At 46.9% G+C, this 16257-nt stretch overlaps 1 protein-coding gene across 1 annotated transcript in view; it reads right to left on the bottom strand.

Moving 5' to 3' along the window:
- Positions 1 to 16257, bottom strand: part of PRKAR2A (protein kinase cAMP-dependent type II regulatory subunit alpha) — a 711046-nt gene that overhangs the window by 189455 nt on the left and 505334 nt on the right. The window contains exon 8 of the mRNA XM_086939313.1: positions 8755 to 8829. Coding sequence (XP_086795439.1) covers positions 8755 to 8829 — 75 coding nt within the window. The remainder of the gene's footprint in view (positions 1 to 8754; positions 8830 to 16257) is intronic.

Genomic DNA, 16257 nt, shown 5'->3' on the forward strand with positions numbered 1-16257 from the left:
TAATTGATTTCTATCACAGCAGGAATTTTCTGCTAAGCTAGCTATGCTGCTATGCCTCATCTCTTGCCACTGCGTCTCCGTGATCATTAGACATCACAGGCAGGATTTTTCCCCTACTGCGTAACGTTCACACTCCAGATTCTCCTAAGCTGTGCGATGTCCAGAGCCTGAAAACATACGAAGAAATGACCAAGGAGTTTCACCACCCGGCGGAGCAAAGCTTCTCATTGCACTGAGTAAGCCCTTGAAGGGGATTTCATCGCCCAACATAACTAGGTGGATTAGACGGGTAATGCAGGTAGCTGGAATTACCAGAGGATTTTTGGGGCCCACTTCACACGACGTGCAATGGCCTCGAAGGCATTTTGGCTGGGGTGCCTGCTTAGAGGATATCCTCAATGCGACAGACTGGTCTTCAGACTCTACCTTTAAGAGGTTCTACTTCAAGCCGGTGCTGGATATGGCTTACCTTGTGGTGAACAAGCTTTTAACTAGCATAATCCTCGCCTCCGGTCCGGACATAGAATGAAAAATGTCCTAGCTATCGTAACAGAAAGTTCAAATTTTCTATTAAGGACTCAGAGGCAAGGATTATATCACCCTAGGGTTTTTACTTTGTAGATTGCCCTCCCCATATAAGAGTAAGTAATACTGCTTGAGTTGTGAGATCGTATGGGTTGATGTATTGTGATTGCATTGCAAGATAACTACTTTTGCTGCTCTTTGCCCACAGGTTTAGTGGTTACGTAGCCAGGTGATGACAATGTCCCTTTGTCTTTGTAGGATCTGATGCAAATAAACAGGATTCATGAAGGTGATTTAACGACTGACATGGTGCGACGAAAGAGGGAGAAGGGCCAGTGAGGAAGGACTATGTTGGGCAGACGCGCCCCCTGATTGGAGCTAGCAGGACTGTTCCTTATTGGATATTTTGACAACAGTTTTTCCCAATTGTTCATGGGAAACATAGTTTTGTTTCTTGTTAAATTATGGCTGCTGTGTTAATAAAGTGAAGAAAGAGGACATAACCCTCGCCTCTGAGTCCTTAAAAAGAATTGAAACATTCCCTTGATTAGTGGGTATACCTTAGGTATCTTTACAATATTTTTTTTTAAACCAGGGGATATTTGCAGGCACAATAACAACTACATCCAATCATCCATCAACATAGTCCTGCCCATAGGAGGAGGCCAATAGAAGATTCAGGTAATTCATCAGAGCGATAAGAAGTAGGATACACCTATTGTTCCACCAATAAAGGTAAATCCAATGGGTGTATTCTAAGGTATTTTTAACATCTACATTCCCATCTTATCCAGTTATCTGGTTTCGGTTTTCCTAGACACAGAATAATCTATTACACCATATTTTCACTGAGCATTGTACCTTTTTCTACTTGGATGTGTTAACCATGGGTGGTTGTGGAGGATGCTACCTAGTCCTCCTTATCTCGCACTATGAATATATAGATTGATTAATGACAGCTAAAGTAATATGAATGAAAGTATTGACTACTTTGACAGTTAAATTTAAACTATTTAATTCTAATTAAGTTAATCTTTACTATCGTGCAAGCCTGCCAAGTCTTGAATTACTTGTTTTAATTCTTGTTTTAGAGTCAGTCATCACAAGGGTTTCAAGGTAGATAACTGAATGATAATCAATTTGGAGTAGTTCCTGTCCTGTAACTCCAGTTCTGTAGTAGGGGTATCTCTGTTCTAGTCATAATCTAGTGAATAGTCCCGCCCATGTGCGTGGACCCCGGCAATCAAAAATAATCTCTTAAGTTGTCAAATCATGCAGAAACTGCAAAGACACTTAAGAGAGAATTTAAAGACAAATAATGCAGCCTATATCCACAGGCTACACTGTCCAGTACTTCAACTAGAAATTCCACCAAATAACACCACACACAGCACAGCCTGCCCAGTTTCTACCATAGAGAAACTTGCCTCCACCAGTAAAAGACTCTGGAATGATAGAGAAGAAGGCATGGACAGACAAGCCCCATAGGCTGCCATTATGTGGCTTAAAATAGGATACTGTGCCTTTAAGAGAACTTTCCAGAACTTCTCCCAGTATCCCAGAATGCATCGCAGGTCCCTCTACTTTCAGTTCTTTTTGAAGGCGAAGCACGCCAGACCTGTCGCATTCCTTACATGAAGAAATATCTCCACCGGGGAGGAGGGCGGGCGCTTATGACTATAACAGAGATACCCCTACTACAGAACTGGAGTTACAGGACAGAAACTACTCCTTCTGTAGTAGGGGATCTCTGTGTATAGTCATAATCTAGTGAAAAGAATGGCAAGCCCATCCCCACACCAAAGCGGCGGTGGAGAAAGAAAATAACGCCACTACTGTGCGAACAAGTTCCGCAGCGAAGCCTGTCCAACCTGAGCGTCTGCCCTGGCGTCAGTGTCCAGGCAGTAATGCTTAGCAAAGGTATGAACCGACTTCCAAGTGGCTGCCTTGCAGATTTCAGCAATCGGCACGTTACGGAGCAAAGCCGTCGTGGCAGCTTTGCCCCTGGTGGAATGAGCCTTAGGCTTACCTCCTAAGGTCTTATTAGCCTTTTGGTAACATAACTGTATGCAGGACACAATCCACCTAGAGATGGACTGCTTAGAGGTAGCAAGACCCGTCCTGACTGATCCATAATTAATGAACAACTGGTCAGACCTACGAATATCTTTGGTTTTATCCAGATAAAATTTCAACACCCTCCTAACATCCAGGGAATGGAGAGACCTTTCCGGTGGAGATGAAGGGTTCTGAAAAAACGTAGACAAAGTTATGGTCTGGTTGACATGAAAATCAGAAATAACCTTGGGAAGAAATTTAGGGTGAGTACGCATAACAACCTTAGCAGCACGAAATACAGTATAAGGTTCAGTACAACACTACGCCTGAATTTCACTCACCCTGCGGGCCGATGTAATGGCCACGAGGAACCTCGTCTTCCAGGACAGGTGCTGCAACGAAGCCTTATGAATAGGTTCAAAAGGCTCCTTCATCATTCTGGACAGCACCACATTCAATTCCCATGAAGGCGAAGGAAGCCTGACAGGAGGGAATACTTTCTTCAATCCTTCCAGAAAATCTTTGATCACAGGGATCTGGGAAAAGGAAGTCTATGAAGGGCATTTCCTGTAGGCAGTCAATGGAGCTAGATGAACCTTAATGGAATGAACATTAAGGCCAGACTGCGCCAAATGTAAAAGGTAAGGAAGGATGACATCTTCCTTACAGGTCGTAGGATCATGGTTCTTAGACTGGCACCAGATACAAAACCTCTTCCACTTGTAAGTATAGGAAGTTCGAGTGGAAGGTCTCTTAGACTCCTTCAGTATGTCCATGCAATCCTCAGGCAGATTCAGATGGCCATATTGCACTCTCTCAGGAGCCATGCCGCCAAACTCAAAGACGAGAGGTTGGGTGTAACATCCGTCCCCCGAACTTCGTGAGAAGGTCCGGCCTGCACGGCAGCCGAATGTGAGGAAGGAGAGACCGGTGAAGCAGGTCCGTGAACCACCACTGCCTGGGCCACTCCGGGGCAATGAGTATCATCCGAGCCCTGGACCGGGCCAGCTTGATGAGCACCGCCGGAATCAGGGGAATGGGAGTAAAGGTGTACAGAAAGCGGTTCGTCCAGTTGATCCATAACGCATTCCACAGAGTCCCTTGCTGGTAGTACCTGGAGGCGAAGTCTCTGCACTTGCTGTTTTTGGCGGTGGCGAACAAATCTACGTCTGGAGTTCCCCACCTTGCGAAGACTTCTCCTAGTACTTCGTCGTTTATGACCCATTCGTGGTTTTCCTGAACCAGCCTGCTCAGTGCGTCTGCCTGAACATTCTGCACACCTGGCAGATGGGTAGCCGTTATCGTCAGTCCTCTGGCCAGGAGCCAGTGCCAGATCGCCTGCGCCTCCTGTGACAGAGTGCGTGATCTCGAGCCCCCCTGCTTGTTGAGGTAGTACATCGTGGTGGTATTGTCCGTCTGTACAAGCAGGGAGTTGGTCTGGAAAGACGGAAGAAAGGCCTTCAGTGCCAAGTGAACAGCTCTGAGTTCCAGGAAATTGATGTGATACGTGGCCTCCATCGGTGACCACGTTCCTTGAATCTGTAGGTTCCCAGAATGCGCTCCCCATCCCAGGAGAGAAGCATCCGTCACGACAGTCTGCGAGGGAATGTCCTTGTGGAAGGGAACCCCTCTGGAGATTCTCCGCCGAACACCACCACTTCAGAGACTGAAGAGCATGCAGGACAGTCGCATCTTGTCGTCCCAAGATCCTGTCCTCTGATCCCACTGGTCTTCCAAGCACTCCTGCAGCGGTCTCATGTGCAGCCGTGCGTGTGGCGTCAGGAAGATACAAGAGGCCATCGATCCCAGTAGAGAAGACACCGTCCTCAATGTTGTAGATGGAGTTGTCATAAGAGCCTGAGCCTTCCGAAGGAGAGATAATCGTCGCTCTTCCGAAGGAGACACGCTTGCTGACAGCGTGTTGATGGAGGCTCCCAAGTACTGTATGCATTGGACCGTAGTCGGGACAGACTTGGCCATGTTGATGTGCAACCCCAGCTTATTCAAGAGAACGCACGTCTTCTGGAAGTGTGCTCGCGCTTCCGAGAAGGAGGATGCCTTGATCAACCAATCGTCCAGATACGGGTAGACAAACACCTTGTTCTTCCTCAGGTGTGCCGCTACCACCGCCATGCACTTCGAGAATGTTCTCGGCGCAGACTTCAGTCCGAATGGGAGTACTGTGTATTGATAATGATTGGCGCCGACTTGGAACCGCAGGAACTTCCTGTGTTTGTGTGCAATGGGCACATGGAAGTAAGCATCCTGTAGGTCTATAGCACACAGCCAGTCTCCCTGTTGCAACGGAGGATAAATCTGATGCAACGACAGCATGCGAAACTTTTCCCTGCGAATCCATTTGTTTGCCTGTCGCAAGTCAAGAATGGGCCTGAACTCGTTCTTGTCCTTCTTGCGAACCAGGAAGAACCGGGAGTACAGGCCTCTTCCTCTCTGGGACAGAGGCACGTCTTCTATCGCCCGTTTCCGTAACAGGATATCGGCCTCCGCCTGGAGGTCGCGCAGCTGAAACTGCGAGCTGACCGGAAAGATCGCCGGAGGCGGGCTCGTGAACCGAAGACTGTATCCATTGCAAACAATATTCAGCACCCACTTGTCCTGAGTAATTTTTCTCCACTCTGCCAGAAAAATTGAATGCTTCCCCCTACCGGAGTGGGTAACAGATCCGGGGGAAGTAGGTTCCTAGGGCCTAGACCCAGCGTGGCCCTTGGGCGCCGGAGCCGACTGCTGGCCTCCTCTGCCCTTCTGGCGCGGCTTACGGAACTGTTGTTGATGTTGCGACTGTCCCGAAGTCTGGCCACGTCCTCTGCCTTGCCCACCGAACCGCCGTTGGAACGGGCGGTACGACTTCTTCGTATCTTTAGGCTTCTCCAGGCCCACAGCCGTGAGCGTCTTGGCCTCCGCCTTCATGCAGGCCATCTCATCGTCCGCATGCTTCCCGAAGAGGGTCTCGCCGGAGAATGGCAGGTTGGCTACCCTCTGCTGTGCGTCCTGTTTCAAGGACGTAAGACGGAGCTAGGCGTGACGTCGTTGGTTAACCCCATGGCAAAACCCATGAGCTGCCAACAGGGAAGAGTCCGCTGCAGCGCTGATAATCTGGTTCGCCACAATCATCCCTTCCTTCAGCACTTCTTGGAAGTCCTCGCGCTTCTCGCGAGGTAAGTGCTCCGCAAACTGCTCGAGGGAGTCCCAGAGCGCGCGGTCGTAGCGGCTCAACCGCGCCGTGGCACTCACAGCCTTCATGGAGGTAGCCGATGTTCCACACACTTTCCTCCCTGCCGAATCCATCCATTTGGACTCCTTATCCGGGGGAACCGTGGATGACGGAGTGATGGCATGTTGTTTGCGGGCCGCCGTCACAATTACAGAGTCCGGAGGGGGTTCCGCCCTCAGAAAGGCCGGGTCCGAATCGGGAGCCCGGTACTTTTTCAGCAACCTCGATGGAGCCGCCTTTGTCACCGCAGGGGTGAGAAAAAGGGCCATAGCCGGTTCCTCCAGGCCCGGCACCAGAGGTAGGAGTGGACGAGACAGGTGTTTCTGATGCAATGCATCAAAAATGACTGAAGTTTTAGGGGTAAGCACCGTCAAGGATATGCCCAACTTCGCAGCGCCCCTTAAAAGGACTTCATGGAACTCCACCAGGTCATCAATCGGGGACACCCTCGTGTCTGGTGACCCTGACAAGGTCAGAGAATAGTCCCAGGTACCAGAGGAACTCGTGCGAGAGCGAGAGTCGTGCCTCCTATGGCGTTGTCTCGACCGCGTGGACGATCTGTGTCGCGATCTCTCCCTCCTCCCAGAGCGAGAGCGAGACCTGCCAGCCCGTGGCCGCTCCACCGGTTTCCGTGGTGGGGTCTTCCTTGGTTCCTCTAGGGGTTTAGGTTTCGGGGTCCCCTTAGGAGGTACAGGCAGAGAAGGCAACAAAGTGAACCTCGGCGGAGGAACCACCGACCGAGGGGCGGGCCCATGCGGAGGAACTGGAGGCGGAGGGTCGCCTGATAGAAGCGGAGGGTTGGGGGGAGGATCCTCTTTAGGTACAGGCGGAGGTGGCGACCTAGGCCGAGATGGCGTGTACACCTCTGAGTACACCTAGCCCGGCGACTCCTTAGGCGAAGGGGGCTGAAATCCAGCCCCATCAGCAGGTGATCGCTTCCTCTTGCGTCCTCCACTAGAAGCAGTCTGACTTCTGGGACCAGAATCCCTCTTGCGCCGTTTTGGAGAGGCAGAACGACTCCTAGACGCCGACCTCTTCCTTCTCGACGTCGAGCGTCGCTTTTCCGGCGTCGAACGGCGCCTCCGCGACTCCGGCGTCGAACGCCGCCTCCGCGACGTCGACCTCTTCCTCGACGTCGAACGCCGTCCCCGCGACGTCGACCTCTTCCTCCGTGATGTCGTACGCCGCCTCCGCGACGTCGAACGTTCCGTCCTAGACGACGAGCGTCGATTCCTCCGTCTTGATGCCCTCGACGTCGAGGAGCCCCTCGACGCCGACCTGTGCTTCGACGGCGATCGGCGGTGTCGCCTCGACGGCGAGCGCCGATGCTTGTCACTTCGTCTCCGACGTCGATAGGAAGACTCCGACGTCGATGATGACGATGACGCCGACGATGGCTTCGACGGAGACCTCTCCAGGCCCTTCGACGTCGAGCCGTCACGCCGTCTCGACCCGGAGCCCCGGGGAGAAGAGGAACACACCGCCGTCATCCCTCTCGACGTAGTGGTCGATGCAATCGACGTTGACGGAGACCGGGACCGTTTGCTGGACTTCCTGCCTCTGGGGAGCCCCCCAGAGGCTTCAGCAGAGGCAGAGGGAACCTTCCCAGCCTGCCCAGAACCACCTGCAGCCTGCAGACGTCTCTCCTCAAGGCCTGAAAGCCTAATCTTCATCCTGTCCCTCAGAGTCCGAGCAGTAAACTGCTGGCAGATGACACAGTCTTCAGGGACATGATCTTTAGGGAGCCAGACGATGCAGACTTCTTGTGGATCACTCTTGGCCTTCTTCCTCCCACATGCTGGACACTTATCAAAAAGACCAGGCATTTTAGAGCCCTAAAACGCCTGAACCAGCACACAAAAGAGAAAGAGAACACCAAGAAAGTAAACTGAAACACTTTTAAAACACAAAAGTGCCAAAATATCCAATAAACCCTTGAAACAAGGGAGAGCTCAATGGCAGGGTCCTGTTAGCAGGAGCCGGAAAAAAGAACTGAAAGTAGAGGGACCTGCTATGCATTCTGGGATACTGGGAGAAGTTCTGGAAAGTTCTCTTAAAGGCACAGTATCCTATTTTAAGCCACATAATGGCAGCCTATGGGGCTTGTCTGTCCATGCCTTCTTCTCTATCATTCCAGAGTCTTTTACTGGTGGAGGCAAGTTTCTCTATGGTAGAAACTGGGCAGGCTGTGCTGTGTGTGGTGTTATTTGGTGGAATTTCTAGTTGAAGTACTGGACAGTGTAGCCTGTGGATATAGGCTGCATTATTTGTCTTTAAATTCTCTCTTAAGTGTCTTTGCAGTTTCTGCATGATTTGACAACTTAAGAGATTATTTTTGATTGCCGGGGTCCACGTACATGGGCGGGACTATTCACTAGATTATGACTATACACAGAGATCCCCTACTACAGAACTTTTTTATAACTAATTGCAAGATGTATTTTTTATTATTACTTTTAAACAAACGGTACATTGATTTTGGGACTGTTTTAATGATTTTAATTAGTCCTATACAATAAATGATTAGCTATTCAATATTTCTGGCCGAATGGGGAATACCACACATAACAAGGAACTCTGCAACTTAAAAGTGAGATAAAGGTTCCAAATCTGTAGACATTTGTGACCTACCGCCCATCCAACAAAGCCAGTGAGAGGAAGAGCATTTGTTATTTCCCCCATGTTGCCTTCGGATCACAGGAGGGAGCTGGGGGCAGCTGCTGTGACCCCCCCCCCCCTCTCACTCACAGCTCTGCTCTCACATCCAGGCCCAGTATTTCTGGGCTGGAAATGATCAATCAGGCCAAGTAATTTCAGGGCCAAAGACACTGGGAGTGGTAGACTGGTCAAGAGGGGTAATCATCTTTCCCCAAACCCCTGCCCCCCCTCCCAGAACACCACGCAGCAAACTTGTCATGAAAGCCATGGTGATTATATACCTGAGCAATGATGAGTTCTCCATCTTGGTAGCTCCTCTCTCCTATTACATCCACAATCTTCATCCTCTCAGACATCTAGAATAAAAGAAACAAAAAAGTAGGTTACGTTTATCTTTAACTGGTAACATGATTTTCTCAGTTTATTTAAATTGGGATAAAAAAAGTATCAAGGGAAGCCATTCAAGAAAACAAGAACAAACAAAAACGTAAGCAATAGGTGATGAAGGAAAAGGGTTATGGAAAGATATACATAAAACATAAAAACAAGAAATGGGAAAGCCATTAGGTCAGGCGTTGGCTGCCAGCCTTCTCACTGTAAATGTATCCAGTGAAGCTGTAAAGAACGAGCCAGGGTTGACTTCGGATGTGGAAGCATGGGCAACCAGAATCTCTGTGGTGAAATGCTGAGTGAGGAAAGCTGGGTCCCCAAAAGTGGGGCAATGGCAGCAGGCAAATGTCCAGTGCACAGGCAGCCCTGTGCAAGGCTTGGCCGAGGCCCCCGAGCAGAACATCAGCGAGGGCTTTGTTAAAAGGGAGAAGTAGTTCTGAGGCTATGACTCCAGGTTGAAGCACTAGGTTATCATACCAGTTATCTTCTGCCTTATCAAGGGGGTTGGTATTACCACAAGGATCCTCAGATACTTCCCAATCAAACCCCTCTCCAGGCCTGTCCAAGTAAGAAAAGCCTGTCTGAGTAGATATACGACTTCAGCACCTTATAGATGATACTACACAGACATCTGAAGATTTAACAATCGCTCTTTAAGACTGTGTGCTCTTACATTAATTTTGTGATTTCGCTCTAGTTATGCTTGTAACTTAAACATCCGCATATATTATGGTGTAATTGGATAATAGTATCTACACACTAAATGCTTGTATAACTCGCTCATACAGTTTCACTGTAAGAGGAACAGAATGGGGGTAATGTTAAATGTAATTTTTGTTCTGCTGTAAAACACACACATATATATATACATACACACACATATATACATACACATATATATATATATAAATATATATATATATATATATATACACACACATCTATATATACACACATACATACACATCTATATACACATACACATATCTACATACACACATATATATATACACACACATACATACACATACATACACATACATATACACATACACATATATACATACATATATATACATACACATATATGCATACACATATATACACATACATACACATACATATACACACATATATATACACATATATACATATAAAGAAATACATCTATTTATATACATATTCATACATATACATACACATATATACATACATACATACATATACATACATACGTACCTAGTGGTTAAACGCCCCATTTACATAAAATGACGGATTGGCGGAAGCGCAGCGGACGAGCGCAGCGGGAGCGCCGACTTCGCGCCGAAGTCAAGCCAAAGTCCTGCCCGTCTGCGCCCGTCCGCGGCCGGTCGCGACCTGCGGCCCCATACCCTGCCCAAACGTTCCGCTACTCGCCAGCGGACTTATGTTCCCTGCAACATTCAGTTCCTCTGCCCCCTGAGGCCATTAGGAGGGCCCAGGAGTGTGGGATTTCAACCTTTCCTTGCACGGTGATCCCTCCCTCGCCAGGACCTGTTCCCTCTCCTGTCCCCGCTAACTCCCCATCTCCTACACCTACCACCTGTACCCTTACGATCCTCTACCTTAATACGCGCTCCATGGTGAAACACCAACTCGAGATCCACCGCCTATTAGACGATGCTAATGTAGATATTCTCTTTCTATCCGAGACTTGGCTGACAGAAGATTCTGTACCCGATATCCTAGCCGCTCTTCCGAACGGCTACTATATCCTACATGTTAACCGTCCTGGGGGGCAAGCTGGCGGTGGAGTCGCAGCCATTATTCGCAAAGAACACGTTTTTTCCATCTTAGACTGCACTCCCATCCCCAACTCCCAAACCCTTGTCATCCAGCTCCGCTCAATTACTACCTCCCTCATCTGTGTTCTCATGTACAGACCCCCCACCTACATGCCTTCCTTCGCTTTATCAGTTGGGGAACTTCTCTCCCAGCTTCTTATAAACCATTCCAGGATTCTCATCCTGGGCGATTTTAATTACTGGCCTTCCAACCCCCAAGAAAGCCGACTGTCTGAACTGTTCTCTGAAACCCTTATTAGCTTGAACTGTCAGCAACTGATTTCTACACCCACCCACTGCAAGGGTCATATACTTGACCAGGTCTGGGTGGCCAACCTCGACTTTTCGCCTCCACTGATCACCCCTTGTACCTGGTCAGACCATTACCTTATCTCCCTCTGTCGACCTTCCCAGTTTTCACCGCCCTTCGCGCCCTGCTGGCATCACGGCCCGCAACTGGAAGAACGCCAATATGACTACACTTCATTCTCTTCTGGCAGCCTCAGTTCCACCAGCTTCTGAATCTGTCTCTCACCAAGCCTCCTCTCTTGAGCTTTGGTTGAAGGCAGCTGCCGACGCTGTAGCCCCTCTAAAGACTATCAAAATCTCACGCCCCCATGACGCCCAGCGATGGTTTACTGACCAGCTGAAACTTGACAAGCTAGCCCTCCGCCAGGCTGAACGGCGCTGGCGTCACAAGTACGATCCCGTACTCAAGACTGAATTTACGACCTTACTAAATAAATATAAATCTTCCATACTAGAGGCAAAGACTTCCTACTTTTCACGTAAAATCCTGGAGTCGGCTTCAAAAGCCAAGGACATCTTTTCGATTGTCAATGAGCTCTCCCTCCCCGATCGCATTACCCTCCCGCCCGTTCCCACCCAGGCTTTGTGTGATGAGCTCAATGCCTTCTTTCAGGACAAGATTTCCACAATTAAAAACAATATCTCTCCACCTTCCCCTTCCAAATCATTTCTCCTCCCCTCTGAAAACGCCCAGAAATTCCATACTTTCCCTCCCATTTCCATCACTGAATTTCACAGCCGTCTCCATAAAGTCAGTTCTGGCTCCCCTAGGGACTGCTGCCCCCCACATATCTTCAAAGAAATCTTTAGGCTCTGCCCGACCCCGCCCTGGCCCTTCTCAACTCCTCCTTAACATCAGGAGTTGTTCCAGAGGCTTTTAAGCAGGCCATAGTGCTACCTATCTTGAAAAAACCCAGCGCAGACCCTCTTGTGATGAGTAATTACAGACCTATTTCTCTCCTCCCTTTCTTAGGAAAGATCTTGGAGACTTACGTAACCAAGTGTCCGAGTACCTTTATGGAAACTTCCTCTTTCCTCGACCCCCAACAGGCTGGTTTTCGCCCACTGCATTCCACAGAGATGGTGATTGCGGCAGTAATGGACACACTTAGAACTGGCGCCGACAACAATATCCCCCAAGCCCTCGTACTGTTAGATCTGTCGGCGGCTTTTGACACGGTCGATCATACCATTTTGATCGACCGTGTCAGCAACGCCGGCATCCGAGGCGTCGCCCTTGATTGGGTTCGTTCCTTCTTGCAAGGTCGATCCCAGGCAGTCCACCTCTCCACCTTCTCTGCTCCTTTTACCCCCCTCACTTGTGGTGTTCCCCAGGGATCAGCTCTTTCCCCTCTCCTCTTCAATCTATATATGCAACCACTCATGGCTTCCCTTCGTCATTCTCCAGCTACAATATATAATTATGCAGACGATTTGCAATTGATTTTCCCTCTGGACACTTCACCTTCTTCTCGCCTTAACACCCAAACCACAATCCTACTCATCTCTGATTGGATGGCTCACAGCCAGCTCAAGTTGAATCCGTCTAAAACGGAACTTGTTCTGGTGGGTGGCCCCACCAACCCATGGGATGACAACTACTGGCCCCCTTCCCTTGGCTCCCCTCCTCGCCCGGTCAGCTCTGTGAAAAGCCTAGGAGTGATCATCTCTGAGGATCTATCTATGAAACCTCAGATCTCAGCAGTAACATCATCCTGCTTTTTCCAGCTGCGCAGGATCCGCAAGATCTGTAGATTTCTAACCAGAGAGGCACTCATACTAGCTATATTGGCTTTGGTCATCTCCAGGGTTGACTTTGCTAATATCTTGTATGCGGGGATCCCCGCCTACCAGCTTCAAAAACTTCAGTTAATTCAGAACCAGGCGGCCCGCCTGGTGTTTCACCAACCCAAACACCAGCATGTTTCCCCCCTTTTGAGGAGCCTTCATTGGCTCCCTGTGGCTAAACGGTGCTCCTTCAAACTCGGATGCACCTTATTCAAATCCCTTCACAATCACGCCCCTGAGTTCATCTCCTCTAAACTCAAGCAATACCTCCCAACTCGCAATCTACGATCCTCTGCTGACAATCTTTTATGCATCCCATTGAACCGCCGCAAAAAACACGGCGGCCTACGCTTTTCTTTTTTAGGCCCTACTTTCTGGAATTCCCTCCCTTCTTCCTTTCGCCATTGTCCCTCTTACGAACTGTTCCGAAAAACCTTGACAACTTACCTCTTTAAGGCGGCCTTTGAGTAATACTTCCTGCCCTGGCTCGTTATGTCTGTTATGAGCGCCAAAAACCGTCTCGGTGTACGTGCGCGGTACACATTTTTTAACATAACATACACATACATACATAAACATACATATACATACATACACACATACATATACATACATACATACATATATATACATACATACATATACATACATATATATATATATATATACATACATACATACATATATATATACATATACATATACATATATATACATATATACATATACGAGGTATGTGGCGCTCCTTAGGTAACACAGCAAATCAGCCGATCAGTCGACACAGGAACCAGCAAGACCCGTAGTTTGGTGCAAATATTTTTATTTTAGTTTTTAGCCCAGCACCAGTCCGCCATGACGCATTTCGGCTAGAGATAGCCTTGATCACTTGACAACGTCACGAGGGCTGATCACCCTTTTAAAGTGCAATGTGCCATCACATGGTTTAGAAACAGAAAAAATACTATCAATGTTTCTAATCGTCCCATACATATACATATATATACATACATGTTATAGGAAGGCCTCATTCAATGAACTCAACAAAGTAAAATTACTTGTACATTCTAATGTGGCATCTTGGAAGAGGGAAGGATTGATCAGTAAAAAAGAATTTGATTTCCTGAAAAAGGATTTCCCCATCACTCCGACTTTATATCTTTTACCAAAGATCCATAAAGGCACAACACCTATACCGGGGCAACCAATTATTTCCGCCCAAAATGGATTGTTGGAACCCCTCTCAAAATATGTTGATTTCTTTTTACATGGAGGCCTTACCTAGTTACCTAAAAGACACTGGTGACTTTTTGATGAAACTGAAAGAAGTTGTGTGGAAACCTAATTATTTTTTTCTAGTCATGGACATTACATCTTTGTATACCTCTATTAATCATGTTGATGGTTTAAATGCGATTGAATACTTTTTGTCTACAAGAGACATCAGGTATTATGAACATAGCAAAATGCTCATCAGTATGATTGACTTGTGCCTTAAAAATAACTTTTTTCTTTTCAATAATGAAATCTTCCAGCAGCTGCGTGGTGTCGCCATGGGCGCGTGCTTCTCCCCCAGCTACGCGTGTTTGCACGTGGGCTGGTGGGAGAGGCACGTCCTAGGTGGGATCCGCGACTGTTTGGAGGAAGATGAAACAGGTATTGTGAAGATGTGGCGCTTCATTGACGATGTTTTCATAATTTGGCAAGGCTGTAAAACATCAGCCGAAGAATTTGTTAGTAACATCAATAACAATTCTTTGAATCTAGAATTTTCTGCTAACATTAGCAATGTAAGTGTTAACTTCTTAGATGTGGAGGTTTACATTAGAGAGAACAAGATCATGACTAGAATGTATAGAAAGTCCACAGCTGGAAATTCTATTTTACATGCTCAGAGTAACCATCCACACCATCTTATCAAAAGCATCCCATATGGGGAGTTTTTAAGGATTAGACGCATATGTAACAATGAGATTGACCTCATGAATTGTCTGAATGGAGCTTATCAGAGATTTTTACGTAGAGGCTATGATGTTACTATCCTCACCAACTCTCTTAAAAGGGCTTTATCCAATCAAACAGTGGCAATGGTAGAACAACCCATTTTAGTAACACCAGAGGAGGTTGCTAGTACATCTGAGAAATCTACCATTCGCCTTATGACCACTTTCAACAATCAACATAAAAAGATGAGGCAAATCATTAAATCTACTTGGCCCATCTTAAAAACAGATATTGTTTTGGGCCCACTGTTGGGAGATATGCCCAACATCACTTTCCGACGAGCACCCTCAATGAGGGATGCTCTGGTCAGAACTAGTCCTGAAACCATTACAAAACCCAATTGGTTCTCTAACAAAACAGGTTTTCGTAAGTGTAGTTCATGCCGGGCATGTAAATTTGGTGTGAACACCAGCGAATTTGTTGAGGGTCTGATGGATGCTGTGATCCCTATCAATAATTTGTATACTTGTAAAACTGACCATGCGGTCTATGTTCTAAAGTGTACGTGCGAGTTGCAATACGTCGGCAGCACAAAGTTGCAAGTATACAATCGGATCTTACAGCATCTCCGTGCCATCGTAAATTCTGACCCCAATTATCCAGTGGCACGCCATTTCAAGCGGGTGCACAATAACAAACTTAATGACCTGCAATATTTTGTCATTGACGCAGTCCCTCCGAATAAAAGAGGTGGAGATAGAGAGAAGAGACTTAGACAGTTGGAAAGCCAATACATTTTGAGGTTAAACAGCAAGATCCCTAATGGCCTTAACATGGGAGAAGATCTTAACAACTTTTTGTAAATATTTTATTCCATCATATGCATGATTTTTTTTAAATGGATTTTATACCTATTTATATGGTTTTAATCTATTTTTCATGTTGAGGATGGTTTATGATTGAATACATTGCTTTACTCTGTGAATTAATTGTTAATGATGAATTTTTGTACATTTTACCTATAATCCAGCTGTATCACTATGATTTTTAAGGTATGCCCGATTTCTTGCTGCTTAATCGTGATCAATTAATGTGTTTCTTCCCCCTTCCAGATAAATGCACTACCATATTTTGCACTTTGCACTTTATCACAAATGTTTACATTCTGCTCCAGGTTTTTACCTGGATAAACATTGTTCGCTCCCTAATGTTTGGGATTATGCACACTGCACTTTACTTCTTCCACTAGAAATTCTATTTGTGGTTTTTACTTCTATCTACTGGTTTATTGCCATGTCCCCCTGACATTAGTTTATATGGCTTAGTCATGATGTATATTTTACACTGTGGTGATCCATTGGGCACTTGCCCTACATGTTTCTAAACAGTTTATTTCAATTTTTAATTGAATGCTGAATATTTTTTCATTTGATGCACTAATTTGCACTTTAAACTGTATATTGGTTGGCCGACATGTATGTTGAAGAATATTTCTTCTATGTCTGTTAATTTGTGGGAGAAGTCTCGTTATTA

This window comes from Lissotriton vulgaris, chromosome 9 (assembly GCF_964263255.1).
Source record: "Lissotriton vulgaris chromosome 9, aLisVul1.2, whole genome shotgun sequence".
Lineage (NCBI taxonomy): Eukaryota > Metazoa > Chordata > Amphibia > Caudata > Salamandridae > Lissotriton > Lissotriton vulgaris.